The 28,000-nt window shown below is 47.1% G+C and overlaps 1 protein-coding gene across 8 annotated transcripts in view; it reads right to left on the bottom strand.

Moving 5' to 3' along the window:
• LOC144685524 (endophilin-B2-like) overlaps positions 1 to 28,000 on the bottom strand; it is a 110,633-nt gene that overhangs the window by 28,863 nt on the left and 53,770 nt on the right. For all 8 annotated transcript variants that reach the window (XM_078550115.1, XM_078550116.1, XM_078550117.1 and 5 more), the window contains exons 4-5: positions 7,685 to 7,818; positions 2,314 to 2,406 (exon numbers count right to left, since the gene is read on the bottom strand). In XM_078550115.1, the coding sequence (XP_078406241.1) occupies positions 2,314 to 2,406; positions 7,685 to 7,818 (227 nt within the window). The remainder of the gene's footprint in view (positions 1 to 2,313; positions 2,407 to 7,684; positions 7,819 to 28,000) is intronic.

Below are 28,000 nucleotides of genomic sequence, written 5' to 3'. Positions count from 1 at the left end.
ATAAAAAGGGGGTGTGGCTTGGATTCCTCCTCATGCTCCTACACCATAAAGAAAGGACTCCATTTCTCAGGAGGCCCAGTTTGGAAGTCTGGGCGAGAAAGGTGGAGCTCTAGCGCAAGGTAAGTAAATAGGAGCAGAGTGGCAATCCAAAAGTGATTGCCACTCCTCGCCCAATATTTAGCCAGGAAGTTTATTCTGTAAATTTTGCAGTGACGCAGTTTCTAAGTTCCTTCTCATGACCGGCAATAATAAACAGAAAGAGACCATGTCCCCCAATGCTGCCTGGGAAACACATTATGGCCTGTTAAAGAGGATGATCAATATAGATAATCCAGCCAGCTTCTAGATTCCACTCCTCTCCTGTTCAACTCGGTTACTGCTTGTGCCTATGAAATAAATACTTCGATTGTTACTTGAAGGGGAGATAACTCCAGGGATATGGGGGAAAGAACAGGGGAGAATGGGACTAATTGGATATCTCTTTCAAAGAGCTGGCACAGGCACAATAGGCCGAATGTCTTCCTTCTGTGCTGTACGGTTCCCAGCATCCTTGTGTTAACTGGTACAGGGATGTAGGGCTCTGTGTCAAGCCTTGAACCAAATATTAAAACGCCCAGATTTGCGTGGAGAGAGCTGGCTGGGGGCTGATCTGAGTGGGGGGGGGAGGAGTACGAGAGCAGGTGAGGATTAGCATGGTGCAGAATGAACAACACGAGCAGAAGAACCAAAACTGGGGGAATTCAGTCGTTACTGTCGGAAATATTAGCAGATGAGTTTTCCACATGTTTGTATAGCCTTCCTTTGCTCTCTATGGGGGGAGATGATGGTGTAGTGGTCATGTCACTGGATTAGTAACCCAGAGTCCCAGTCTAATGCTCTGGGGACATGGGTTCAAATCCCACTGCAGCTGGTGGAATTTAAATCCAAATGAATAAAATCTGGAATTGAAAGCCAGTCTTGGTAATGGTGACCAGGAAACTATCATCTGTAAAAACCCACCTGGCTCACTAATGTCCTTTAGGGAAGGAAATCTGCCGTCCTTACCTGGTCTGGCCTACATGTGATTCCCAGACCCAGAGCAATGTGGATGACTCTTAAATACCCTCTGAAATGGCCTAGCAAGCCACTCAGTTTGAGGGTAATTAGGGATGGGCAACAAACGCTGGTCTTCCCAGTGAAGCTCACATCCCATGAAGGAATACATTTTTTAAAAATTCAGTTGTTATCTTGACCAGTTTGTATGATACCTGCTAAAACTGTAGCAGAGGAACAATCAAGTGTTGGATCCCCCCCAGTCACCAGCAGTCCTTAAGGGGTTTTGGTCTCACTTCTAACCTGCCTTATGGTCATCTATTTATGTCCTAAGTGTCTCCTGCTCTCCTCACTAAAGGGCTGGTGTTGAGACAGACAGACGAGAGAAACAAGGAGGGCAAAAGAAATAGAGGGAACAAGGGGAGGGAGGGGCAATTGCTCTATTTCCAACTCTTCTCATGAACACTGACAAACAGAGAATGACAGGAGTTACTCTGTAATGTCTTTGAAAGAAACTTGTCCAGTAAATAAAAGCTCCAGTACCAAATCACAACACTGATCACAGTTACAAAAAATCTCCACACTCAAAAAGGTGCAAAAAAAAAAGGATAAAAATCTCAAATTCTAAGTTAGAATCAGTAACAACAGAAGTGAATCCCAGTTCTCGGCACATCTCCAACTACTGCACTAAACCCAACCACCCACCCCACCCCACACAATGTTAGCGACACAGCAGAAACACACACAGACACAGGGTGGGATCATTCACTAATATAAACACAGCTCGTGTTATAGCTTCCGGTCCTGCGGAGATCCCAATTAGTCCAACTGCGCAGACTGGCATCAGAACATCAGGCAGCGAATGAGTGGAAAGTGTTTTTTTAAAAAAATATATATATATATAATATATATAAAAATCCTTCTGGAATATTACGGAAAAACCAGGTCAGAGAAAGTAGCGGTTCAACCAACAAGTACTCACTTCTCCCTCACACTGCGCAGAACACAACAGAAAAAGAACATTGGTCAGTATGAAAGTCTGGATACAACACAAGTCACGATGTTGAGTTAAGGACAAAATGTTATTCAGTAGCGTAGGAAGAAAGAGACAGAGATTCATGCAATTAACATTAACTCTCCCAGTTTGAACAACTCCGGCAACGAGGTGACACAGACTCTGGCTCAGATTTCAGGCTTGTGGCTGTATATTTTAAACTGGTTGCCATGACACTGGGGAGAGTTAATGAACGGTAGGGGTGGGTTGAGAATGGAGTCACCTACTGCTGCCTTTGCCTCGGCCGCCTTTGCTTTCTTTAATCGGGCCTTGCAGGCATCCAAGTCCAGCCGTCTGTTCTCCAAGAGTCTTCTCTCCTTCTATAACATTAAGAAAGAACAGAAACCGAGGAAATTTCCTCCTTACTGCACCCATGTGACTATCATTTCTCATCCAGGCCCCCCTACCTCCCCCTCCCCTCTAGGCAGGCCTCCTAACCCCTTGCCTCCCACAAGTTCACATTGTTGCCTCGCGGATGCCCCATCAAAGAAGGAACTTGCATTTATATAGCGCCTTTCATGGTCTCAGAACGTCTCAAAGTAGGGTTACAGCCAATGAAGTCCCATTTTGAAGGTGTGGACACTGTAAGAATTTGCAGCAGCCAAAACTGCGCAAAGAAAAATCCCACAAACAACAACATGATACTGATCAGATAATCTGTTTTTGGTGGTGTTGATTGAGGGATAAATATTAAGCAGGACACCAGGGACAACTCCCCTGCTCCCCTTCAGAATAGTGCCATGGGATATTTTACATCCACCTAAGAGGGCAGGCAGGGTCTCGCTTTGAGGTCTCATCTAAAAATCGGCACCCCTGACAGTGTGGCACTCAGGTGGCACCCCCCTGGTAGTGTCAGCCGAGGATTTTCGCTCAAATCCCAAACTCGAACCTGAAACCTTCTGACTCGGAGGTGAGAGGTGCTACCCACTTAGACTCTCAGGAGAGACTGTGGGTCAAAGCCCAGAGCGAAAGAATAGAATCAGCTCTTTCTCATTTCCAAAGAGACCAGGTATCTACTCAAAACCAGTTTTAACCACACCACTACTGGCAATTGTGCTATCAGTAGCTAAGCCTCTTCACTCTGGAATTCCCTCCCTACACCTATCAACCTTGCTCCTCATCCCTCCCTACACCTCTCTCCGCCTCTCTCCTCATCCCTCCCTACACCTCTCTCTGCCTCTCTCCTCATCCCTCCCTACACCTCTCTCCGCCTCTCTCCTCATCCCTCCCTACACCTCTCTCCGCCTCTCTCCTCATCCTTCCCTACACCTCTCTCCGCCTCTCTCCTCATCCCTCCCTACACCTCTCCGCCTCTCTCCTCATCCCTCCCTACACCTCTCCGCCTCTCTCCTCATCCCTCCCTACACCTCTCTCCGCCTCTCTCCTCATCCTTCCCTACACCTCTCTCCGCCTCTCTCATCATCCCTCCCTACACCTCTCCGCCTCTCTCCTCATCCTTCCCTACACCTCTCTCCACCTCTCTCCTCATCCCTCCCTACACCTCTCCGCCTCTCTCCTCATCCCTCCCTACACCTCTCCGCCTCTCTCCTCATCCCTCCCTACACCTCTCCGCCTCTCTCCTCATCCCTCCCTACACCTCTCTCCGCCTCTCTCCTCATCCTTCCCTACACCTCTCTCCGCCTCTCTCCTCATCCCTCCCTACACCTCTCCGCCTCTCTCCTCATTCCTCCCTACACCTCTCTCCTCATCCCTCCCTACACCTCTCCGCCTCTCTCCTCATCCCTCCCTACACCTCTCTCCGCCTCTCTCCTCATCCCTCCCTACAACTCTCTCTGCCTCTCTCTTCATCCCTCCCTACACCTCTCCACTGCTCTCCTCATCCCTCCCTACACTTCTCTCCGCCTCTCTCCTCATCCCTCCCTACACCTCTCCACTTCTCTCCTCATCCCTCCCTACACCTCACTAGCTCTCTCTTCATCCCTCCCTACACCTCACTAGCTCTCTCCTCATCCCTCCCTACACCTCTCTCTGCCTCTCGCCTCATCCCTCCCTACACCTCTCTCTGCCTCTCTCCTCATCCCTCCCTACACCTCTCCACCTCTCTCCTCATCCCTCCCTACACCTCTCCACCTCTCTCCTCATCCCTCCCTACACCTCTCTCCGCCTCTGTCCTCATCCCTCCCTACACCTCTCTCCGCCTCTCTCCCCTCCCTACACCTCTCCACCTCTTTCCTCATCCCTCCCTACACCTCTCTCTGCCTCTCTCCTTTTTCCTCCCTACACCTCTCTCCGCCTCTCTCCTTTTTCCTCCCTACACCTCTCTCTGCCTCTCTCCTCATCCCTCCCTACACCTCTCCACCTCTCTCCTCATCCCTCCCTACACCTCTCTCCGCCTCTCTCCTTTTTCCTCCCTACACCTCTCTCTGCCTCTCTCCTCATCCCTTCCTACACCTCTCTCTGCCTCTCTCATCCCTCCCTACACCTCTCTCCTCATCCCTCCCTACACCTCTCCACCTCTCTCCTCATCCCTCCCTACACCTCTCCACCTCTCTCCTCATCCCTCCCTACACCTCTCCACCTCTCTCCTCATCCCTCCCTACACCTCTCTCCGCCTCTCTCCTCAACCCTCCCTACACCTCTCCACCTCTCTCCTCATCCCTCCCTACACCTCTCCACCTCTCTCCTCATCTCTCCCTACACCTCTCCACCTCTCTCCTCATCCCTCCCTACACCTCTCTCTGCCTCTCTCCTTTTTCCTCCCTACACCTCTCTCCGCCTCTCTCCTTTTTCCTCCCTACACCTCTCTCTGCCTCTCTCCTCATCCCTCCCTACACCTCTCCACCTCTCTCCTCATCCCTCCCTACACCTCTCTCCGCCTCTCTCCTTTTTCCTCCCTACACCTCTCTCTGCCTCTCTCCTCATCCCTTCCTACACCTCTCTCTGCCTCTCTCATCCCTCCCTACACCTCTCTCCTCATCCCTCCCTATACCTCTCCACCTCTCTCCTCATCCCTCCCTACACCTCTCCACCTCTCTCCTCATCCCTCCCTACACCTCTCCACCTCTCTCCTCATCCCTCCCTACACCTCTCTCCTCAACCCTCCCTACACCTCTCCACCTCTCTCCTCATCCCTCCCTACACCTCGCCACCTCTCTCCTCATCTCTCCCTACACCTCTCCACCTCTCTCCTCATCCCTCCCTACACCTCTCCACCTCTCTCCTCATCTCTCCCTACACCTCTCCACCTCTCTCCTCATCCCTCCCTACACCTCTCCACCTCTCTCCTCATCCCTCCCTACACCTCTCCACCTCTCTCCTTTTTCCTCCCTACACTCTTTCTTTCCAGCTTGGATGCACCTTTTGACTAAGCTTTTGGTCACCTGCCCTAATATCTCTTACGCTGGACGGTGCCAAACTCTGTTTGATAACACTCCTGCCAAGCACTTGGGACATTTTATAACAGAAAGATGCTATATAAATGCATGTGGTTGCTGTTGATCGTTAATCCTTTAACTTGGGCCAGTTAGACTGGGGTCTGATTTCCAGGGATGAGACAAGTTAAAATAAGTAGTGTTTAAAAGATGGCATGGTAGATCACAGGAACACAGGAGTAAGGGAAGGCCATTCAGCCCCTCCAGCTTGTGCTACCATTCAAGTAGATCATGAATGATCTGTACCTCAATGCCATTTGCCAGCCTTTGTTCCATATCCCTTAAAAATGATCCATCTCAGTTTTGAAAGTTTCAACTGACGGAGCATCTACAGTTTGTCGCTCTGAGACAGTTCCAGGTTGTCACGGCGATGGTGAAAGAACGCTTCAGGCTTCATTGCTGAACAGTCTGGCTTGAATAATGTTCCCTTGTTCTGGAGCCCCGCCTGGCCAGAGGAAACCGTTTCTCTGCACATTAACACTTGCACCAATTGTTTTAATGTTCACCGCTGGTGCCTACGTCCAGCTTAACACTTACTCAACTGCCAAAAATACCATGGGCCCGATTTTAAAGTGTGGACATTGCAACCTTCCCGTTAGTCAGGTTAAGTGGGAGTGGGAGTGGGGGTGGGGGTGGGGGGGTTGGGGGAGGGGCTCAGGGAGGTGCAGCCCGGGGGTGGGGGGCGCGGTTTGGGGAGGTGCAGCCAGATGCAGCCGAGTCCTCCTCTTCAGGCCCAGCAGAAGGCCCCGGCTCCTCCTGACACACATGGAAATCCTAAAATAAAATGTAATAACTTACCTGGCGGGGTCTAATGCAGAGGGGGAGTATAAAAGTCGGGCTTGCTACAACTGTAGGGCCGTAGTGAGACTGCATCTAGAGTACTATGTACGGCCTTGCCCTCCTTAAGGAAGGATATCCTCGCTTTGGAAGCCGCACTGAGGTGGTTCACGAGGCTGATTCCTGTGAAGGTTGGGCCTACGCTCATTGGAGTTTAGAAGAATGAGCGGTGATCTTATTGGAACATAAGGTTCTGAGGGGACTTGACAGGGTAGAAGCTGAGAGGATGTTCCCCCCTCATGGGGAATCTAGAATTAGGGGCCACAGTTTAAAGATAAGGGGTCTCCCATTAAGCCAGAGACCTGGAGGAATTTTTTCTCTCAGAGGGTAGTTAGTCTGTGGAATTCTCTACCCCAGAGGGCAGTGGAGGCTGGGTCATTGAATATATTCAAGGCCGAGTTGGACAGATTTTTTGATTGACAAAGGAGTTAAGGGTTATAGGGGGGCGGGGGCAGACAGGAAGGTGGGAATTGAGGCCACAATCAGATCAGCCATGATCTACCTGAATGGCAGAGCAGGCCCGAGCAGCTGAATGGCCCACTCCTGCTCTCATTGCTTATGGATCTTATGATCCTCTTGCTGTCCACGATTGTCCCTCTCGATGGGTTTGGTTTGCCGAGGATGTCCTCACTGCTCCTTCCCTCCTCTCCCTCCTCCCACTGCTAAAGTACTGGATCAGGTCCCATTGACATTGTTGGGCCCTAATCTGCATATTTAAAGATGCCTCTGGGTGGCCTGATCACCCATAGGGAGAGAGCAGGTTAATATTGGAACATGACAGGAATGTAGTGGGATTGGGGAGGGAAGGGGACGGGGAGGGGAGGGGACGGGAAGTGCCTAATTTTAACTAACCCGTCTGGTTCCTCCACCCCTCCCCCATGAGTCCATTTACTGTTGCCTACAGGCGTTTCCCTGAGGAAACCCACAGGGCCAGGGGGATACAGCGGGGGAATGAGACAGACTGGATTGCTCCACAGAGAACCAGCATGGACATAATGGGCAGAACGGCCTCCTCCTGGAAGATTTAGACCGAGTTGTTTGAAAAGCAGGAAGTCAGGCAAAGGCAGGTTTTTGAGGGCTTGTCTAAAGATTAAACTCAGTTCCAAAATCCCAAGATCCAGCAGGGCTTATTAACCACTGGGAGCTCCTCACCCCCACAGAGCAGAGGCGGGTTCGACCCTCATAGATGGTGTAGGAAGGGAGGGGGAGGAGGGAGGGAGGGAGGGAGTTGGGGATCAAAGGACAAGATGAATATTTTGATCCACTCCTGAAAGCAATTTGGAGAGGACAGGGGGAGGCCTGAGGGAGATAATCGCCTGATATCAGCTATGGTGCGGGAAAGTGGGGAAAACCACTGCTTAAAGCTCACCGAGATGGTCTTCCAATCTCCTTCCAGAAAGTTACGGAGAGGTGTCAGGAAGTTAATCATGGACGACTGGATGAAATCGCGATCAGCAGCTCCCAGGCGTCTCTGAGCCTCACCAACCTTGATCAGGGTGCTACCTGAGGGACATCAAATTGCACGGTGTTACTCGAACATAACCCATAACAGGACACAGAACAATGCGAGCTGAACTTCGTAAAGAATAGCACTACATACTGGGAAGGGGCAAGGGTGAGGGGAGGCAGTGGGGATGAGAAGTTGGGTGAAGGTGAAATTTAATTTACCTTCAGCTTCATCAACATTGCACGTTTCTAACGCTGGGGTTTTTAATATTTACACGGCTTGTGCTTCTGGGAGATTGAACAAGCTGAGGCCCTTTCATCGAGAAAAGAGAAGGCTGAGGGGTGATCTGATAGAGGTCTTTAAGATTTTGAAAGGGTTTGATCGGGTGGATGGAGAAAAATAAATGATTCCCCTCTGTGGGCGTGACCAGAATAAGAGGCCATCAATGTGCGATAGTCACTGATAAATCCAGTCAGGAATTCAGGAGAAATGTCTTTACCTAGAGAGTGGGGAGAATGTGGAACTCGCTACCACGAGGAGTAAATGAGATGAATAGATACATTTAAAGGGAAACTAGATAAGCACATGAGGGAGAAAGGAATAGAAGGTTATACAGACAGGATGAGATGAAGAAGGGAGGAGGCTTGTGTGGAGCATAAACACTGGCCTGGAGCAAATGGACAGTCTCTTTCTGTGCTGCCAATTCTATATAATTTGCCGCATTTCATGGTTTCAATCTTGCAGTATCTGGCCATAAGATGGTTCCCCAATTGCAGACATTAGTATATTTCCTTGTGCAGATGATTGGAAGCATTTTCATTGCAAACCACTCAACTCAATGAGTTTTACTTACTGCCATTAAATGGTCCCCAGAGACACTATCTCCATCAATCTCATTCCCATTGCAGGAGACCCTTCTGTTATAACGCCGCCTCCAATCCAACGCTGTTATAACGCTGCCTCCAATCCAACCACCCAACCATCTACCTGAATCAACCCCCTCCGTGTGTGGAATTCCTATCTGGAACTCCCTCCCTAACAGCACTGTGGGTGTACCTACACCACAGGGACTGCAGCGGTTCAAGAAGGCGGCTCACCACCACCTTCTCAAGGGGCAATGAGGGATGGGCAGTAAATGCTGGCCCAGCCAGTGACCCCCACATCCCGTAGACACAAGAAAAAACAGCCAAGAAAGACAAAGTATCCAAGATCACTGCTCCAAACCATTCAACCCTTTCCCATTACGCCATAAACCCCGCTCCCCCTCACTGCCTCCCACGCAAACACATACTGCAACCCAAAGCTTTCATTCAATTTTGTTGACATTTACATGCAGAGGGATCCAAGGAATACATTAATTTTATGCAACGTTTAATAAATTAGAATAGCAATGATGCGCTTTTAAATCAGATGCTGTCTAAACTTAATCCATTATGCAAATCAAGTAAGTAAATAAAAAGAAAATCTAAATTCTTGATTGGCAAAGAAAACCAATTGATCCCATTAACAAATGCATCAGGGCTTGGCTGGCAGGGGCCCAGCCTGGCTTGCAACTCCCTCTGCTGCCATCCCCTCTCGTCTCCTCATCAGTATCCTGCCGATTTCACATAAACGAAAGAACTTGCATTTCTATAACGCCTTTCACAGCTTTAGTGCATCTCAAAGCTCTTTACAGCCAACGATGCACTTTAAAATAAAAAATGATGTCATGTAGGAAATGCAGCAGCCAATTTGCAGGGAGCAAGATCCCACAAACAGCAATGAGATAGATGGCCAGATAATCTGTTTCTGTGATAGTGGTCAAGGGATAAATATTGGCCCAAGACACTGGGGTGAACTCCCCTGCATGTCTTTGAAGTAATGGCCACAAGGTCCTCTACAAACAACTGAGGGGGCAAATGGGTTGTTGGTTTAAACTCTCATCCAAAGGATGGCACCTCTGACCTCTGAGTGCAGCACTCCCTCAGAACTGCACTTGATTTTTGTGCTCAAGCCCTGGAGTGGGATTTGAACCTAAAACCTTGTGATTCAGAGGTGAGTGTGCTACCAACTGAGCCACAGAAGACACATCTTGACAGACAACAGAGAACTGAAGGCAGATTTCTACACCCAATCTGACACCTGACTACTGTTAAAATGTCTCGTCAATTACATTGTCAAGGTTAAGAGAAACAGGCGATGGGCATTAATTGTCTTTGAGCACACATAAATAGGGGATAGCTGGGACACTGGGTTGAGTGGGTGGATAGCTGAGAGACTGAACTAGTCAATAAATTCTCTCAATAAAGAAAAGCTCTGTGTCTTGGTTTTGGCTTCACCAACTGGCTTTGATCCATTAACAACTACAAGTGTGGTGGAAGCAGTGTTTAAAAGAAAGTGATGATTTGTTTTTGAACACAATCTCTCAAGACTGCTCATGTACTGCAGGAATTCACCAAGGCTCCTTAGACAGCACCTTCTAAATCCACAACCACTACCACCTAGAAGGACAAGGGTAGCAGATAGATGGGAACACCACCACCTGGAAGTTCCCATCCAAGCCACACACCATCCTGACTTGGAAATATGTCGCTGTTCCTTCACTGTCGCTGGGTCAAAATCCTGGAACTCCCTCCCTAACAGCACTGTGGGTGTGCCCACACCACATGGACTGCAGCGGTTCAAGAAGGCAGCTCATCACCACCTTCTCAAGGGCAACTAGGGATGGGCAATAAATGCTGGCCCAGCCAGCGAAGCCCACATCCCATGAATGAATAAAAAAAGAGTTGAAAAGTTCACACCAACAACTTGCACCATAGCACCAGCAACATAGTTCAACATCCCAAGGCACTCCACAGGAGGGTTATCAAACTGAAAGGTAGGCTTTAAGGATCACTTAAAAGGAGCAGAGGTTTAGGGAGGGAATTCCGAAGCTTAGGGTCTGGGTAACTGAAGGCACAGCCACCAGTTGTGGAGCAATGGAAATCCGGGTTGCGTAAGGTGTCAGGTTGGAGGATTGTAAGGACCTCGGAATGTTGTAAGGCTGGAGAAGATTACAGAGATAGGAAGGGGAGCGAGGTCTTGGAGGGATTTGTTAGACTGAGAAGCAATGGAGGTCAGCAAACATCTTGCTATAACCGGCCTTTCCTCTGGGTTTGAGGCAAAAACACAGAGGCGTTAGTGTGAAATTCTACAGTGGGTAAAATCCAACAAATACCACTCCAATGGGGAAGCAGTGGGCTCACAGCATTGTTGGTGCGATAGTACCACTGCATTGTCAAGGAAAAGCTGAATTAATGATAATTAGCTGCAACAGCACCCAATGGAAGTCTATTGAAACACTCAATGTCCAGAATAGAGATATCAATCAGACCTGAGCTGTGTTCCATTAACTCAAACCCTCGTGACAGCTTTACACCAAGCATTGCCCGTGTGCTGCTAATGTTGGAAGGCTGAAAAGTGATGAAAAGACAAAAGCAGGCAGGCTGCTGCCATCAAACGGAAACATTCACCCTGACCCCCATCATTCCCGAGTGTTTCTGTACTGGCTCTTATTGCTGGAACACAGGAAAGTGGAAAGCAATCCATTGGCCCCTCCATCCCAACACATTACAAGTAGCTAGGAGTGAAATCCAAGGAAAAGGATTATCTTGTACATAAAAAGAAAATCTACACGTGACTTTCAGGAGGTTTTCATACAGGCCCGGCTTAGCTCAGGCCAGTTGAAAGCGCTTGCTCATCATGCAGACCCCTGTAACACAGGAGGTTGATCAGATACCATTTAGGTCAATTGTATGAAAGGGGCTGATTACTAAACTAGAGTCTACACTGCCCGTTGGAACAGTTTGTCAGAGGTCCACAACTGAATGCAAGCAGCAGTCAGAGGTTACGATCTGCTACAGTTCCACAACTCAACTCAACTCCACAGCAACAACTTAAATTTATATAGCGCCTTTAACCCTGCAGGAAGTTCCAAGGTGCTTCATAGGAGCATTGTCAAACAAAATTTGACACTGAGCCACAGAAGGAGAAATCAGGACAGGCGATCAAAAGCTTGGTCAAAGAGGTAGGTTTTAAGGTCTTAAAGAAGGATAGAGGAGGAGAGGCAGAATTCCAGGTCTTTGGGCCTAGGCGACAGTTTTTTTGAAGGAGTCGCATGTGCAGTGGATAAAGGGGAACCGGTGGATGTACTGTACTTAGATTTCCAGGCGGCATTTGATAAGGTGCCACATCAAAGATTAGTGTGGAAAATAAAAGCTCATGGTTTAGGGGTTAACATATTGACATGGAGAGAAGATTGACCAGCTAACAGGAAACAGAGGGTAGCCTTAAATGGGTCTTTTTCTGATTGGTGGGATGTAATGAGTGGAATGCCACAGGAACCAGTGTTGGGGCCTTAACCTTTTGCAATTTACATAAATGACTTGGATAAGAGACAGAAGAAATGGTTGCTAAATTTGCTGATGATACAAAGATAGGTGGGAAAGTAAATTGTGAGGAGGACAAAAGGAGGCTACAAGGGGACATAGATAGGTTAAATGAGTGGGCTAAGATCTGGCAAATAGAGTATAATATGGGAAAATGTGAATTTTTTTTATTTTTCCTGTCAAAATAGACAAAGAAGCATATTATCTAAATGGTGAGAAATTGCAGAGCTGAAGTGCAGAGGATCAGGGTGTCCTGGTGCATGAATCACAAAAGGTTAGTTTGCAGGTTCAAGTAATTAGGAAAGCTAATAGAATGTTATCATTTATTGCGAGGGGAATTGAACATAAAAGTAGGGAGGTTATGCTTCAGTTGTACAGGGCATTGGTGAGACCACATCTGGAGTATTGTGTACAGTACTGGTCTCCTTACTTAAGAAAGGCACGGGGACCCAGAAGCTAGAAGCGGAGGAGCCTCAGCCTTTGCAATTGTCCAACAGGTTTGAGGTTTTTGCAGTCTGTATGGATGAAAGCCGTGGCTGTTGGGGGTAATGAGCAAACTGACCATGGCGCCATAGTACAGGAAGCCATTCAAGCGGGGGTGGGGAGTGGGGGGGCGGAGTGGTGGGGGTGTTGGTGGTGAAGGGTGTGTAGTTAATAGGAATGTAGTGGTAGTAGGAGACAGTATAGTCAGGGGGATAGACACAGTTCTTTGTAGCCAAGAGTGAGAGTCCAGACTGTTTTGTTGCCTGCCTGTGGCTAGGGTTCCGGGCATCTGCTCTAGGCTGGAGAGGAACTTACAGTGGGAGGGGGGGGGTTCATTGGTCGTGGTCCACATCACTACCAGTGACTAGGAAAGAGGTTCTGCTGAGGGAGTATGAGCAGCTCGAGGCTAACTTAAAAAGCAGAACCTCAAAGGTAATAAACTCTTGATTACTACCTGAGCCACGCGCAAATTGGTGTAGGGTAAACCAGATTAGAGGATTAAATGCGTGGCTCAAAGATTGGTGTGGGAGAAATGGGTTTCAATTCATGGGGCATTGGCAATAGTACTGCAGAAAGTGGGAGCTGTACCATCAGGACAGTCTTCATCTGAACCGTGCTGCGAGAAGTGTTCCGGCGGGCAGTAACTAGGGCAGTAGAGAGGGCTTTAAATACTGGGGGCAAGGGATCAAGTTTGGGAAGATGTGTTAAATCAAATAGAGAAGACAAGGCAAGAGAGCATGTAGGAAAAAGGGAAATGATGATCAGAGTGTGGCAGGAAGAGACAGAGTGTACAAACCTAAGAGTGTACCAGCGGATAAGGCTGGAGGTTACAAAAATAGTAAGAAGACAGAACTAAAGGCTCTGTATCTGAATGCATGTAGCATTCATAATAAAACAGATGAATTGACAGCGCAAATAGAAATATGTATAATCTGATAGCCATTACAGAGATATGGCTGCAGGATGATAAAGATTGGGACATGAATATTCAAGGATACATTTAGGAAGGACAGAAAGCTGGGAAAAGGTGCTGGGGTAGCTCTGTTAATTAAGGATAACATTGGTACAATAGAGAGAGACGGTCTTAGTTCTGGAAATAAAGTTGGAGGGTCAGTTTGGGTAGAGATGAGAAATAGTAAAGGTAAGAAGTCACTTGTGAGAGTGGCTTATAGGCCCCTTCACAGAAACTATACTATAGCACGGGGTAGAAATAATGGGCACTTGTAAGAAATGTACAGTGATAATTGTGGGTGATTTTAATCTATATATAGATTGGACAAATCAGATAGGCAAAGGTAGCCATGATCTTATTGAATGGCGGGGCAGGCTTGAGGAGCTGAATAGCCCACTCCTGCTCCTAATTCATACGTTCGTACGTGTACTTCTATACATACAGCACCTCAAAGCTGAATGGGGGAGCTGTATCTATCCTGACAGAACACTAGGCAGTGCAAAGTGAGGGACGGGTAAGACGGGGAGAATGGGGCTGAAACAGCCATTTTGCCTCACTAGGACTGCGCTATTAGAATACCAGAGAAATCTGCAGCTACAGAATGTCCCAGCCTTTCAGATATAATTAATTTTCATATTGAATGAGGAATGTGAAGCAAGATACAGCTTCCCTTCTCTAGTTCTCGTTCTTTGCCAAAGTGCCATCAGGAAAATGAAGATTAACTCAACTGGGCTGAACAAAATGCTCCAAGTCAATTTCTACAAAATTTGGCTGACGCCTTGTTGTGGCTGGAAGTGCGTGGGTTTTTCTATAACTGCGCCTTAGGGATTTCCCTTTTGTTAGTTGTAAAATAGAACGGTAGCTATTAATCCTCCTAAATGTCATCAATTCACACAATGCTGCTCAATCCATGAATAATGTATGTCCATGAAGACTTTCGATAAAGTAAATAAGAAGTTTGCAGGAGGATCAGTCACCGGGGGGTGTAGATTTATGTAATGAGCAAAAGAATAGTGGGGGGGGGGTGTTGTGGTGGTGGGAGGGAGGTTGTGACTGGGGGAGGGGGAGGGGGAGGGGGAGGGGGAGGGGGTGGGGTTGTGACGTGGGGGGGAGTTGTGGCGGTGGGAGGGGGGATGTGGCGGTGGGAGGGGGGATGTGGCGGTGGGGGGATTGTGGTGGTGGTGGGGGGGATTGTGGCGGTGGGGGGGGGATTGTGGCGGTGGGGGGGGATTGTGGCGGTTGGGGGGGTTGTGGCGGTGGGGGGGTTGTGGCAGTGGGGGGGTGTTGTGATGAGGGGGGATGTGGCAGTGGGAGGGGTTGTGGCGGTGGGGGGGTTGTGACGGTGGGGGGGTTGTGGCAGTGGCGGGGTTGTGGCAATGGGGGGGCGTTGTGATGGGGGGGTGTTGTGGCGGTGGGGGTGGGGGGAGGGGGAGGGGGAGGGTGCGGGTGTGGGAAATGCAGAGAATTTTTTTTACACAGTAAATTGTTATGATCTAGAATGTGCTGCCTGAATGGGTGATGGAGACAATAGTAAACTTTCAAAAGGGAATTGGTTAAATACCTAATACTCAATCGGGAAGCGATGACATAATGGTATTGGCACCGGACTATTACTCCAGAGAGCCAGAGTAATGCTTGGGGGGGGACCCAGGTTCAAATCCCACTATGGCAGATGGTGAAATTTGTATTCAATAAAAATCTGGAATTAAAAGTCTGATGATGACCATCAAAACATTGTCGTTCACTGCTGTCCTTTAGGGAAGGAAATCTACTGTCCTCACCTGGTCCAGACCTACAGCAATGTGGTTGACTCTTAAATGGCCTCTGAACAAGGGCAATTTAGGGGTGGGCAATAAATGTTGGCCTAGCCAGAGACACCTACATCCCATGTATGAATTAAAAAAAAGACTTGAGAAGGAGAACTTGAAAAGGCAAAGAGCAGGTAGGACAGGATAATTGGACACAGTCATGATGTACCAGTATCATGTAGACGCACACACATTTAAAGTCCCTGCAGCTGTGTGTGTGTGTGTGTGTGTCAAAAAAATGAACAAACTCCCAGAAAAGAATTTTACAGGCACTGGTCAGCTGCCCTGGAGGGTTTGATGGAGATTTTGCAATTAGAAAGATCAGGCTTGAAGTCAAACTACTGGAGACAGTTCTGACTGTGTCAGTCATGCCAAGCGCTGGTGTCCACTGCTATAATCCAGGTGCCTATTTTATTATCTTTAATTGCCCTGATTGTATGGCAGACTCAACTTGCAAGGGGGGGGGGGGCAGGAAAGATGCACATTTACTCAGATACACGCACATACACACGGACCCATGCATATGCATGGACATGCACATGTGCTGCATGACCATGGATGTGTGCAGATACACCCAACAGATACCAATTAAAGAGTCATTTTCAATGAATTTTCAGCCTTGGCTGAGAAGGGAATCGTAGCTCGCGTAGGTCTGTGTGGGGTAGGATGGGTTAAAATCCATTCAGCCTCATCTAGTTGACAACCTCATCTGATTTACAACTTGAAAGATTGGTCCCATTTCAGATATTTTTTTAAGCCAGTTCCATCAACTCATAATTGCAGACAAGGCATTAGTTACAGCAGAGAACAAAACCATCAGAAAAAGCCAAACACAGCACCATTGATTTTTTAAAAAATTATTCTTTCATGTGATGTGGCCATCGCTGGTAAAGTGGTCCCTAATTGCCCTTGAACTGAGTGGCTTGCTAGGCCATTTCAGAGGGCAGTTAAGAGCCAACCAGGCTTCCGTGGGTCTGGAGTTACATGTAGGCCAGACCGGGTAAGGGTGGCAGATTTCCTTCCCTAAAGGGGCATGAGTGAACGAGATGGGTTTTTACAACAATCGATGACAGTTGTCATGGTCAACATTTCTGAGATTAGCTTTATATTCCAGATGTATTAATTGAATTCAAATTCCACCAGCTGCAATGGTCCCAGAGCATTAGCCTGGGCCTCTGGATTACAGGTCTCGTGACATTACCACTACACCACCGTCTCTAGCCCCCCTAAATAGGGCAATGATGCTGAAGGAGTAACTGCAGCATGTCCAGCTAGGAGCCTCTGCTATTTATCCTCTCCTTTCTACTTGTAGTCGAATACCACCACCATCAGGAGTTTAAACACAGGACTGACTCAGGAATTAACATTCCCCCTTTTGATTGCTCACTGGTCAAATTCAGCGGTCATCTGAAACTTCTCAGTAGGAAAGTGAACTTGGACTGGAGCTTGCTCCAGCTTCAATCTCACTTCTCCTGTCTACAGTCAGGTTACAGCACCAAAACAGGCCAGTTGGCCTATTCATACCTGTGCAATGTTAATTTGCCATTTCCTTGCATCCTTTCCAATTCTTTTCAGTTCTAAGTCTTATCCAATCCCCTTTTAATTAGGTTAATGTCTCTGTCTCAATACCTACTGCTGGTAAGTAGGTATTTTACCTTCTAAACCACCTGTGGGGAAAAGCTATAACAGCTTATCTGGTCATTTATCCCACTGCTGTTTGTGGGAGCTTGCTGTGCACATATTGGGCTGCCATGTTTCTCTGTTCTTCAACGTGACTACTCTTCAAAAAGCACTTCATTGGGTGTAAAGCGCTCTGGGACTTCCAGAGGTCATGAAAGGTACTATACAAATGCAAGTTCTTTCTCCTTTTGTTAGTTTTCTGCAAGATGCACTGCAGCAACTCGCCAAGTCTCCTTCCAGCGCACCTTCCAAACCCGCAAACTCTACCAGCTAGAAGGACAAGGGCAGCAAATAGATGGGAACACCACAAGTTCCCCTCCAAGCCACTCGCCATCCTGACTTGCAAATATATTGCCGTTCCTTCACTGTCGCTGTGTCCAAATCCTGGAACTCCCTCCCTAACAGCACTGTGGGTGTACCTACACCACAGGGACTGCAGCGGTTCAAGAAGGCAGCTCACCACCACCTTCTCAAGGGCAATCAGGGATGGGCAATAAATGCTGGTCCAGCCAGCAACACCATGAAAAGACTTTTTAAAAAGAGGTTCTATCTGCCTGTTTGTGTCAATGTAAAAGGTCCCTTGGTACTATTTTGAAAAAGAGTAAGAGAATTTTCCCTTCTGCCCTGGCCAATAATTATCCCTCAATCAACACATAAAAACAAATTATTTGGTCATTAATTGCTTTTTGTGGGAGCTTGCTGTGCACAAATTGGCTGCTGCATTTCCTAAATTACAACAGTGCTACATTTCAAAAGTACTTCATTGGCTGAAAGTGCTTTCGGATGTTGGGTGTCTGTGAAAAGAGCTATATAAATGCAAGTCTTTCTTTTCAGTCATCTATGAATCGGTGACCCTAGATCTCTCTTGTGAGAATCTTACTCTATTTAGGAAACACTGTCCTCTCCCTCTCTCCAACATAGAATGCCTCACATTTCCCTGCAGTTTCCGTTAACAGCCCCACCCACCTCCCCCCATCCCCACTAACCTGTTCATATCTGGCCTTCCTCCTCACAGTCTGTCATGGCTCCACCTTTTCTAACAGTAAATTGTCAGCACATTCATTGTGCCCACATTAAAATCATTTGTATATACAAAGACGTGTAGTTATGTTTTCTTTACCAACATGTGCTTTATTTTTATGAAAAGCCTCTCTTGTGGCACCTGAACAAATGTGTTCTGCAAACCTAGGGGAAACATGCTCCATATTCCCTTTATCTGCATAATATGATTTTCACAAAAGAATTTAACCAGGTCAATTAAACATGACCCTTTTCCTTTCTCCTTCAGGTACCAAGCCCCAAGATGGCGTTGGTAACCATGGGCTCCCATTGGATTGGTCCTGATTATGCTTGGCAAAGTACTACATGGGTTTGCTGTCGCCTTCTGCAGTATGGCTGGCCAGGAAACTTTCCCGTACTTAACACCTGCCATATTTGAAGGATTTACAGGCTGAAAACCTGTTTTGCCATGTTATGAATGCACCTTCCATGGCCATCAAGTCCTGAAGTGGGACTTGAACCCAGAGCTTCTGGCTTAGCAGTATGGATACTACCCACTGCACCACAAGACCTCCTTGTCAAACATGACCCACTCCTTATAAATCTATGTTATTTCCCCATCTTTTTCAAATTTATTTTTATTCGTTCATGGGATGTGGACATCGCTGGTTAGGCCAGCATTTATTGCCCATCCCTAATTGTCCTTATTCAGAGGGCATTTTAAGAGTCAACCACATTGCTGTGGGTCTAGAGTCACACGTAGGCCAGGTAAGGACAGCAGATTTCCTTCCCTAAAGGACATCAGTGAACCAGATGGGTTTTTACAACAATCGACAGTAGTTTCATGGTCACCATTAGACTTTTAATTCCAGATTTTTTTTTTATATTGAATTCAAATTCCACCATGTGCCTTGAGGGATTTAAACCCAGGTCCCCAGGGCATTACCCTGGGTCTCTGAATTACCAGTCCAGTGACAATACCACTATGCCACTGCCTCCCCCTTCTCATCATGGAGTTATACAGCTCAGAAGGAGGCCACTTGGCCCATCATATCAGTGGCAGCTCTTTGAAAGAGCTGTCCAATTAATCCCCTGCTCTTTCCTCAATAGTTCTGCAATATCCTCCTTTCCAAGTATATATCCAATTCTTTTTTGGAAGTTACTATTGAATCTGCTTCCACCCTTTCGGGCAGCGCATTCCAGATCACAAGTCGCTGTGTTTAAAAAAAAACTCATCTCTGCCCCACCCCTGGTTACTGACCTGTCTGCCAGCAGAAAAAACATCTTATATCTACTCTATCATAATCCTTCATTGAAGATGATCAATCTTGGAAGCATCACAAGTAACTCCATAGAAGACACAACAACACTCTGCCGACTTAGAAGGGTTAAGTAACTAGATAAATAATACCAGGACAAAAAAATAAAATCAGCCCTTTCAGCCATCAGGCAGCAGAGTCTTGTCAGGAACATCAAACACAGAGCACGTCATCCTTCAGCTGAACTAAATTACCAGAGGTCAATTGATGCTGCGCGACAACCAGAGGCAATCAGATCATTGCACAGCCATATCACCCAGTCTGCTTCATGTCATCCCAGCTCTCAGGCTCAAGCAATAAGGTTTAGCAATCTGCTTCCCTCCCACTGTGTTCCCAAATTCAGATTGGAAAATATCATTGTAGACACGGCCAGCATTTAAAAAAAAAACTCACCATCAGTTGTAGAAAATTTGATGCAAGATTTTCTTTCCAAAAGAGAAGTGACATGACTTCCATTACCCCAACGCTCCCCAGTTGCATAAATGTCTTTAAAACTTTACCTCTCTTTACTTTCCCCATGTTGGCCCTAATCTTTCTTTCCCCTTCCCCAATTCTCCCTATTCCTATTTCTTTCTCCCTGTTTCACTGAGTCCAGGGAACGCCATCACTTGCATGGCTCCCCTCCCATGTCACACACCAACCCAACTTGGGCACACATTCGCTGCTCCTTCATTGTCGCTGGGTCAGAACCCTGGAATTTCCTAACCCAGCAGGTACTGCAGGAGTACCTTCCCCACACAGGCTGCAATGGTTCAACAGCATGGCTCACTGCCACCTTTTCAAGGGGCACATAGCAGCAGGTGATAAATGCTGGCCTTGCCACAACGCCCACATCTCAAGGATGAATTTGGAAAAAAAAGAAAGGTCCCACCTAAGAAGTAGCGGCATGCAACTAGGCGGGTGCCTGTATTTGGAGCTGTATTTGAAAAGGAATGATGGTGGGGAAGGGGGTGGGCATTGGCGGTGGGGAGGGGTGAGGTGGGGCGGGAAAGAGGCAGTAGCAGTGAGCCATGTTGTTGAACCATTGCAGCCTGTGTGGAGAAGGTACTCCTGCAGTACCTGCTGGGTTAGGAAATTCCAGGGTTCTGACCCAGCGACAATGAAGGAGCAGCGAATGTGTGCCCAAGTTGGGTTGGTGTGTGACATGGGAGGGGAGCCATGGAAGTGATGGTGTTCCCTGGACTCGGTGAAATGGGGAGAAAGAAATAGGAATAGGGAGAATTGGGGAAGGGGGAAGAAAGATTAGGACCAACATGGGGAAAGTAAAGAGAGGTAAAGTTTTAAAGACATTTATGCAACTGGGGAGTGATGGAGTAATGGAAGTCATGTCACTTCTTTTTGGAAAGAAAATCTTGCATCAAATTTTCCACAACTGATGGTGAGTTTTTTCTTATTGCTGGCCGTGTCTACAATGATATTTTCCAATCTGAATTTGGGATTGTATCTGACTGGGATCCCCTGAGGACACAAACTCCTGTAGATTTAGGAATGTTGTCACCATCAACTTTCCCTTTTCTGAAAGGAAGCTTTTTCCTCATGATCAGAAAATTCCAGCCCAGTGGTTAAGAAGTAATATTTCTAGTTTAGAAATTTCAGTTCTGTTCTGTTATTAAAGTTCTTCTACATAAACCAAGATTGTGAATGATATTCGTTCAGTCACATATGAAACGAAGGACAAGGGCAGCAGACACATGGGAACACCACCACCTGCAAGTTCCCCTCCAAGTCACACACCATCCTGACTTGGAAATATATCGACCGTTCCTTCACTGTCGCTGGGTCAAAATCCTGGAACTCCCTCCCTAACAGCACTGTGGGTGCACCTACACCACATGGACTGTAGCGGTTCATGAAGGCAGCTCACTACCACCTTCTCAAGGGAAATTAAGGATGGGCAAAAAACGTTGGCCTAGCCAGCGAAGCCCACATCCGTAAATGAATTAAGAAAAATGATAGTAAGAGTTTAAAAAAAAAACTGGAACTCTTTTACAAAATATATAGCAGCCATTATGTGCACAGCAAGATCCCTCAAAAAACTAGTTAAACTATACTTTTCTTTGATGATTTTGCCTGGGGTGGGTATGGAGAATGTGGATCAGGAGAACTCCCCGATTAGGAGAATCACCCAGAGAACAATGAGAATATGGAACTCAGTACCATATGGAGTGGGTGAGGTGAAGAGAATGGGAAAGCGAGAGCACGTGATAAAAAAGGAATATAAACATAGATACATAGAAACGTAGAAAATAAGAGCAGGAGTAGGTGATTCACCCCTTCGAGCCTGCTCCACCATTCATAGCTGATCCCCTATCTCAACACCATACTCCTACTTTCTCCCCATACCCCTTGACGTCTTTAAAGTCTAGAAATCTATTTCCTTCTTAAATATATTCAGTGACTTGGCCTCTGTGGTAGAGAATTCCATAGGTTCACCACCCTCTGAGTGAAGAAGTTTCTCCTCATCTCAGTCCTAAATGGCCTATCCTGTATCCTGAGACTGTGACCCCTTGTTCTAGATCTCTCAGCCAGAGGAAACATCATTCCTGCATCCAGTCAGTCCAGCCCTGTCAGAATTTTATACGTTTCAGTGAGATCCCCTCTCATTCTTCTAAACTCCAGTGAATACAGGCCCAGTTGAATAGAACAATATGGTGATAGGATGAGATGAAGTGGGATCGGTAAATGTTTTGGTGGAAGATTTACACTGGCACAGATCAGACGGGCTGAATGGCTTGTTTCTGTGCTCTAAATAATCTCAGAATAGGTTCCTAACATTCTCCAGGTTTCTCTTTTGTGCTTATACTAAGCGAGTAGGTTTACAATATATGTTCAGATTATGTTTCCTGTCTCAGAAACTAAATTGGTCATCGCGCCTTGTGCATTTCATGAAGAATTTGCCTTATAACTTTTTATTTTAAACATTGGCTTGTCTTGTAAAATCCAACATCTCCGACACAATCATCATTTGGCTCCAACATTTCAGGAGGCGGAGACTCAATAGGTGCTGGGATTCCTCTAGGATCCCATTGTCCAACCTATTTGGGAAGCAAATACCAGTAGGATTTGTGATTGGATTGCTGTAGTTAAGCTCGGTTCTCTTATTGTACAGAATGCACTCTCATATTATCCATGGCAATCAGTATCCTTTTCTCCTGTAGTATAACTTGTTGTGATCGTTTGAAATTTGGTATTCTTGCATTTGTCCTGATGAGTACAAGATGAAAAAGATGAAGCAACATGTCTCTCTTTTCAGTGATATTCAAGTTCTGTACTACCAAGTGACTGAATGCTCTCTCCGACATGGGTCAATGGACAATAATCAATAATCAGGAGCGGTCACCATACCCGATTTGTTTCCACCCCTCAGCCGAGGAACAAAGGTGCCCTCGTCAGCACCAAGATATCAATAATTCAGCAAAGAACAAGTGCAACTAGCAAAAGCAATTGGCCACCTAGGGATAATGACTTACTAAAATGGCACAGGTTAAGAATCAGCCTTTAATATTCCTTTCTTCTTCAAACATTGAAAAGGTGGAATGAATTCACAAGACAAAAATTTTTTTTAAAAACATTTCACAGGAGAATTAAACTGAGTATTGTCCAGGATTGGTGGTGAAGTGCTTAGGGATGCTCTGAAGTCATGAAAGGCGCTGCATAGGCGCACAATTCCCTCCAACTCCCTCGACACAGATCTCGCAAGCAAATGGTGTAGAGCGGAGTTTCCCAAGCTGTGTTCTGTGGGACCTTGAGGTTCTGTAGGATATATCCAGGGGTTCCGCGAAAAAAAGTGTGCAGTTTGGGTGGAGTGTAGGAGTAGGCGAGGTGACGGATTTATTTAGATTAGAGTTGGTCACGCTGTGTGAAACCGAAAACGTTTTGTAACGTGGTCACGTTTCCAGCTGTACAAAATGTTTTGCATCGCCTGCTTGGCTGAACTCCTTTGTTATGTGCGCGTGCAGTCGGCTGTTGAAAACATCTAGTGCTGGTGGTTGTTGCTCAGTGCTCAGACTCGCTAGCGACAATCCAGCTGTGCAGTATTTCAAGGAAACAACAAGCTTCTCTTGTGCTTGTGAAGTTTCGTAATGTTACAAAATTACACTAGGGCAGGCGACTTATAGCTGTGGATCGGTGGGTAAAGGAAGAGGCCTCAAAGAAACGAAAAGCAGGTTCTCCTGATATAACAACTAGTGATTAAGGTGGACCACCTCAGCCAATCACTGCCGGAAAATTGGAAAATGGTCTTTCCAAAATGAAGCGACCGTCACCCGCATCGACTGAATCAGCAGCAGGAAATAAGAAACGTAAGCACGACGAGAGCTATTTGCCCTTTGGATTTGCGTGAGTTGGAGAAAAAGATTCCCCTAAGTCAACTTGTGTTACAAAATATTACCCAACAATTCCATGGCACCTGCTAAACTGCGAAGGCATTTGGAAACAAATCATTCCGAATATAAAGCTTTATGTTTTGACTATGGGTCACTTTGCTCATGAAGCTGTTGCACACTTATCTGTCGGCAGGTCAATCGATTACAATATGCGGCAGACGCAGAGACCAATGTGAAATGGAGCACATACTATTTATTTACACAAACAACGGAGCATTAACATGATGTGGGCTTCTCCAACTAGACCCTACCCCAGACCATCATCAGCCTGGTAGCCCACGCTACAGCGCTAATGGGTCTTACAGTCATGTGGTCAATCTGCTCACAGTCTCTTAAAGGTGTATTACACCTCAGATTACCACAAAGATAAAGACAAAAGCTTGAAAGAAAGCTCAATGAACTTACAAACTGTAAAAACCTTGATGTTCGAAACGGTCAAAACCGATAATGAAAACGCAACAGAGGCAGCTTACAAAGTAAGTTCCCGCACTGTACTCGTGGGAGAAGCCCAAACAATCAGAGAAAACCTGACCAAGCCTTTTGCAAAAGATATTGTAATGTGCAGCTTAATGAGTTAAAAAATTGAGGCACTACAGCTGGGGTTCCTGCAATAACTTTTGGTGGTCAAAAGTGTTCCGTGGCGGAAAAGTTTGGGAAACATTGGTGTCGAGTTTTCAACCATAGACCATAAGAACAGAAGTAGGCCATTCGGCCCATCGAGTCTGCTCCTCCATTCAATGAGATCGTGGCTGACCTGATAATCCTCAACTCCACTTTCCTGCCTTTTCCCCATAACCCTCGATTCCCTTACTGATTAAAAATCTGTCTGTCACCAGCCATTATTGGCAGTGTTCAAATACTTTACAACACGTGTCTAGCAACAACAAAAAATCGTCTTCCGTGAATCAGATTGATCCAGATTCATTATCTCAGCAATTCCACTGCAGCAGCACTTCACATTTATAAAGCACCTTTACCTTGCAAAATGCCCCCGAGGGTACTTCACAGGAGCGCTTATAAAACAAAAATCTGGCACCAAGACACATAAGGAGGTATTAGGGTCAATGACCGAAAGCTTCATCAAAGGAATGCATCTAATTGGGGCATCTTAAAGGAAAAAAAGAGAAGGGGAGAGACGCAGAGGTTTAGAGAAGGAATCCTGGAGCTTAGGACCTCAGCAGCTGAAGGCACGGTCGTCAGTGGTGAAGTGAGGATTATCCTAGAGGCTGATCCATATTTGCTGATGCCACTGTTTGCAGTGTAGAGAGAAGCATGAAATTACAAGAAGAGACATCGATAGATTAAATGAATGGGCAAAACTTTGGCAAATGGATTTTAACATGGGTAAGAATGAGGTCAGCCACTTTGGAGCTAAAAAGCATAGGACAGAATCCTTTCTAAATGGTGGAAAGCTTGAAACACTGGCAATCCAAAGAGACTTGGGGGAAGGGGGGGTCCAGGTACACAGATCATTAAAATGTCACGAACAGGTACAGAAAATAATCTAAAAGGCTGACAGAATGTTGGCCTTTATATCTGGAGGACTAAGATACAAGGGAGTAGAATTTAGGCTTCAGTTTTACAACGCCCTGGTTAGAACACACCTGGAGTTGCGGTGAGCAGTTCTGAGCGCCGCACCTTAGGAAGGAAGTACTGACGGTGAGGGAGTACAGTATGAATTTAGCGGAACAATACCTGCACACTCCGAGGGTTACAATGTGAGGAGGGATTACACAAACTAGGGTTGTATTCTGTGGAATTTTGAAGGATAAGGGATGACTTGATCAGTTTTCAAGACATCCAGGAGGCCAGATAGGGTAGATCAGGAAGAATCTATTTCCGATGGTTGGGACGTCTAGGACTATTGTCTAGACATTGAGGGGTGAAATTAGGAAATGCTTCTACACACAAAGGATGGTAGAGTTTACTATCGCAATTGGTACGAGATCAGTTGTCAATTTTAAATCTGAGATTAACAGATGTTTGTTGTGCAAAGGTATTATGGGATATAGGGCAAAGGCAGGTTTATGAAGTTAGGTCTCAGATCAGCTAGGACCTCATTGAATAGCAGAACAGACCCGAGGGGCTGAATGGCCTTCTCCTATTCCTACTTTCAGAGTAATGAAAGATGTTAATCAGCTGTGGAGGTGCAGTTTGCTGACAGCACTGTTAGAGAGAGATACCTTACAAATTAAAATGTTGCATCATGGGGTATGCTTTCTCTGGACTGTTTGTGACCTCCTTCACTGCCCCGGTCCAGAGAGCTGCTGAGGCACAGACTGGGGGAGTTGGGGGTCAGTGGCTGGGGAGCTGCTAGGCTACTGTTTCTCTCCCTCCCTGCAGGGAAAAGCCTGGCCCACGGAAAGCATCCCCTCACGAGAGAGGGGGAGGGGGAGTGACAGGCAGGGAGGGGGGGGTGACAGGCAGGGAGGGGAGGGTGACAGGCGTGCGGGGTGTCAGGCAGGGAGGGGGATGTGTCAGGCAAGGAGGGGGGTTGTTGTCAGGCAGGGAGAGAGGGAGGGGTGACAGGCAGAGAGGGGAGTGGGGTGACTGGCAGGGAGGGGGGTGACAGGCAGGGAGACAGGGAGGGGTGTCAGGCAGGGAGAGAGGGATGGGTGACAGGCAGGGACGGGGAGTGACAGGCAGAGAGAGAGGGAGGGGTGTCAGGCAGGGAGAGAGGGAGGGGTGACAGGCAGAGAGAGAGGGAGGGGTGTCAGGCAGGGAGAGAGGGAGGGGTGACAGGCAGAGAGAGAGGGATGGGTGACAGGCAGAGAGAGAGGGAGGGGGGCACCAGAGAGAGAGAGAGAGAGACAGACGGTGCCAGAGAGAGAATGGGAGAGAAAGAGGGAGAACAAAACACACTTTTGTGTTTTCTGCAGCTGCAATACATTAAAATTCTGACAGCTACATACATTTTCCATCAACCCTTTTCTGTGGTAAATTATTATGGTAGTTATTAATAAAAGTGCCCTGGGGAGCTGGCTAAAGAGAGTGCAGCATTACAGTAAAGACTTGAGAGGAGACAAGAAGATGAATGAACAAAAGGCTAATATTCTTTGCATGGGTTTTGAATTTACAGTGATGAAAAAACAGCAAAACAAAATAATTCAGAACATAGAAGCTCGAAAAATGGGAGAATTACAGATCTTTCTGGAAGGAACATTCCCTTTCATTTCCACAAGTTAATTTTTATTTTACTTAAGCAGGACAATTAAAGAATTCTATCCCCCATGCTGTGGAATCACAGAATCTGTAATTATCGACCGTTCCCTGGGTTACAATTCAGTTGGCAAAGTGTCATTGGAAGTGACTCCTTGCTCGCAGCCCAGTGATTCCCGACCCCCGGCCTATGATCCCTGACCCCTGGGTCAGTGACCCCCGAGCCCCGGGCCAGTGACCCCTGACCCAGTGACCAACGCCCCTGTGACATTTCGTCATTGTGTGGGGGGGCCAGTATTATCGAGGCACGGCACCTTTAAATTTTTTCATACACGTGTGGTATTCAGTGTGGAGCAACGCCTGCATGGTACCTCCCTGCATGCCGCCTGGCCGTGGGCACATGCAGCTTAGCGGGAACATTGCCAAGGCCCTCTCAGTCCAGCAGGTCTCTGCACCCCTCCCCACCCCTACCCACACCCCAGCTCCAGCTCCATCAGCGACTCCCACAGTCACTGCAACAAATGAGATCAGGCAGCTGATCTCACGAGCAAATTACAGGCTCCCACCGAGCTGTCAGCCACTGAGGAGAGTTCCACTGTGAGGGGGCAGATTTGTAGTGGGTAAGAAACACAAAATAGAAACACCAGTTTATATAATCCGCCTTTATCTCTCCCCCACCCAACCAATCTCGTGGACCAGCTTTCTCTACCAATATCCATGAAGTACAAAGCACCGGGGCCAAATTAAAGTGTCGCCGTGCACCAGCACTCACGCCCACAGGTACATGGCAGCCATGATTCAGTGTTCGCACCTCATGCTCCTGGGTCAAGTGGGTTCAAATTCCATTGAGGATATAATCAAGGCTGACACATCAGCGCAGTACCGAGGGAGTGCCACACCACCTGAGAGTCAGTACTGAGGGGGCGCCGCGCTGTCGGAGCGTCAGTACTGAGGGAGCGCTGCGCTCTCCGACAGTCAGTACTGAGGGAGTGCCACACCACCCGAGAGTCAGTACTGAGGGGGCGCCGTGCTGTCCCAGGGTCAGTA

Source organism: Cetorhinus maximus, chromosome 10, assembly GCF_964194155.1.
Source record: "Cetorhinus maximus chromosome 10, sCetMax3.hap1.1, whole genome shotgun sequence".
In the NCBI taxonomy this organism is placed as follows: Eukaryota; Metazoa; Chordata; class Chondrichthyes; order Lamniformes; family Cetorhinidae; genus Cetorhinus; species Cetorhinus maximus.
The sequence above is the reverse complement of the archived record's forward strand: the minus strand, read 5'-3'. Positions and strand labels throughout refer to the sequence as shown.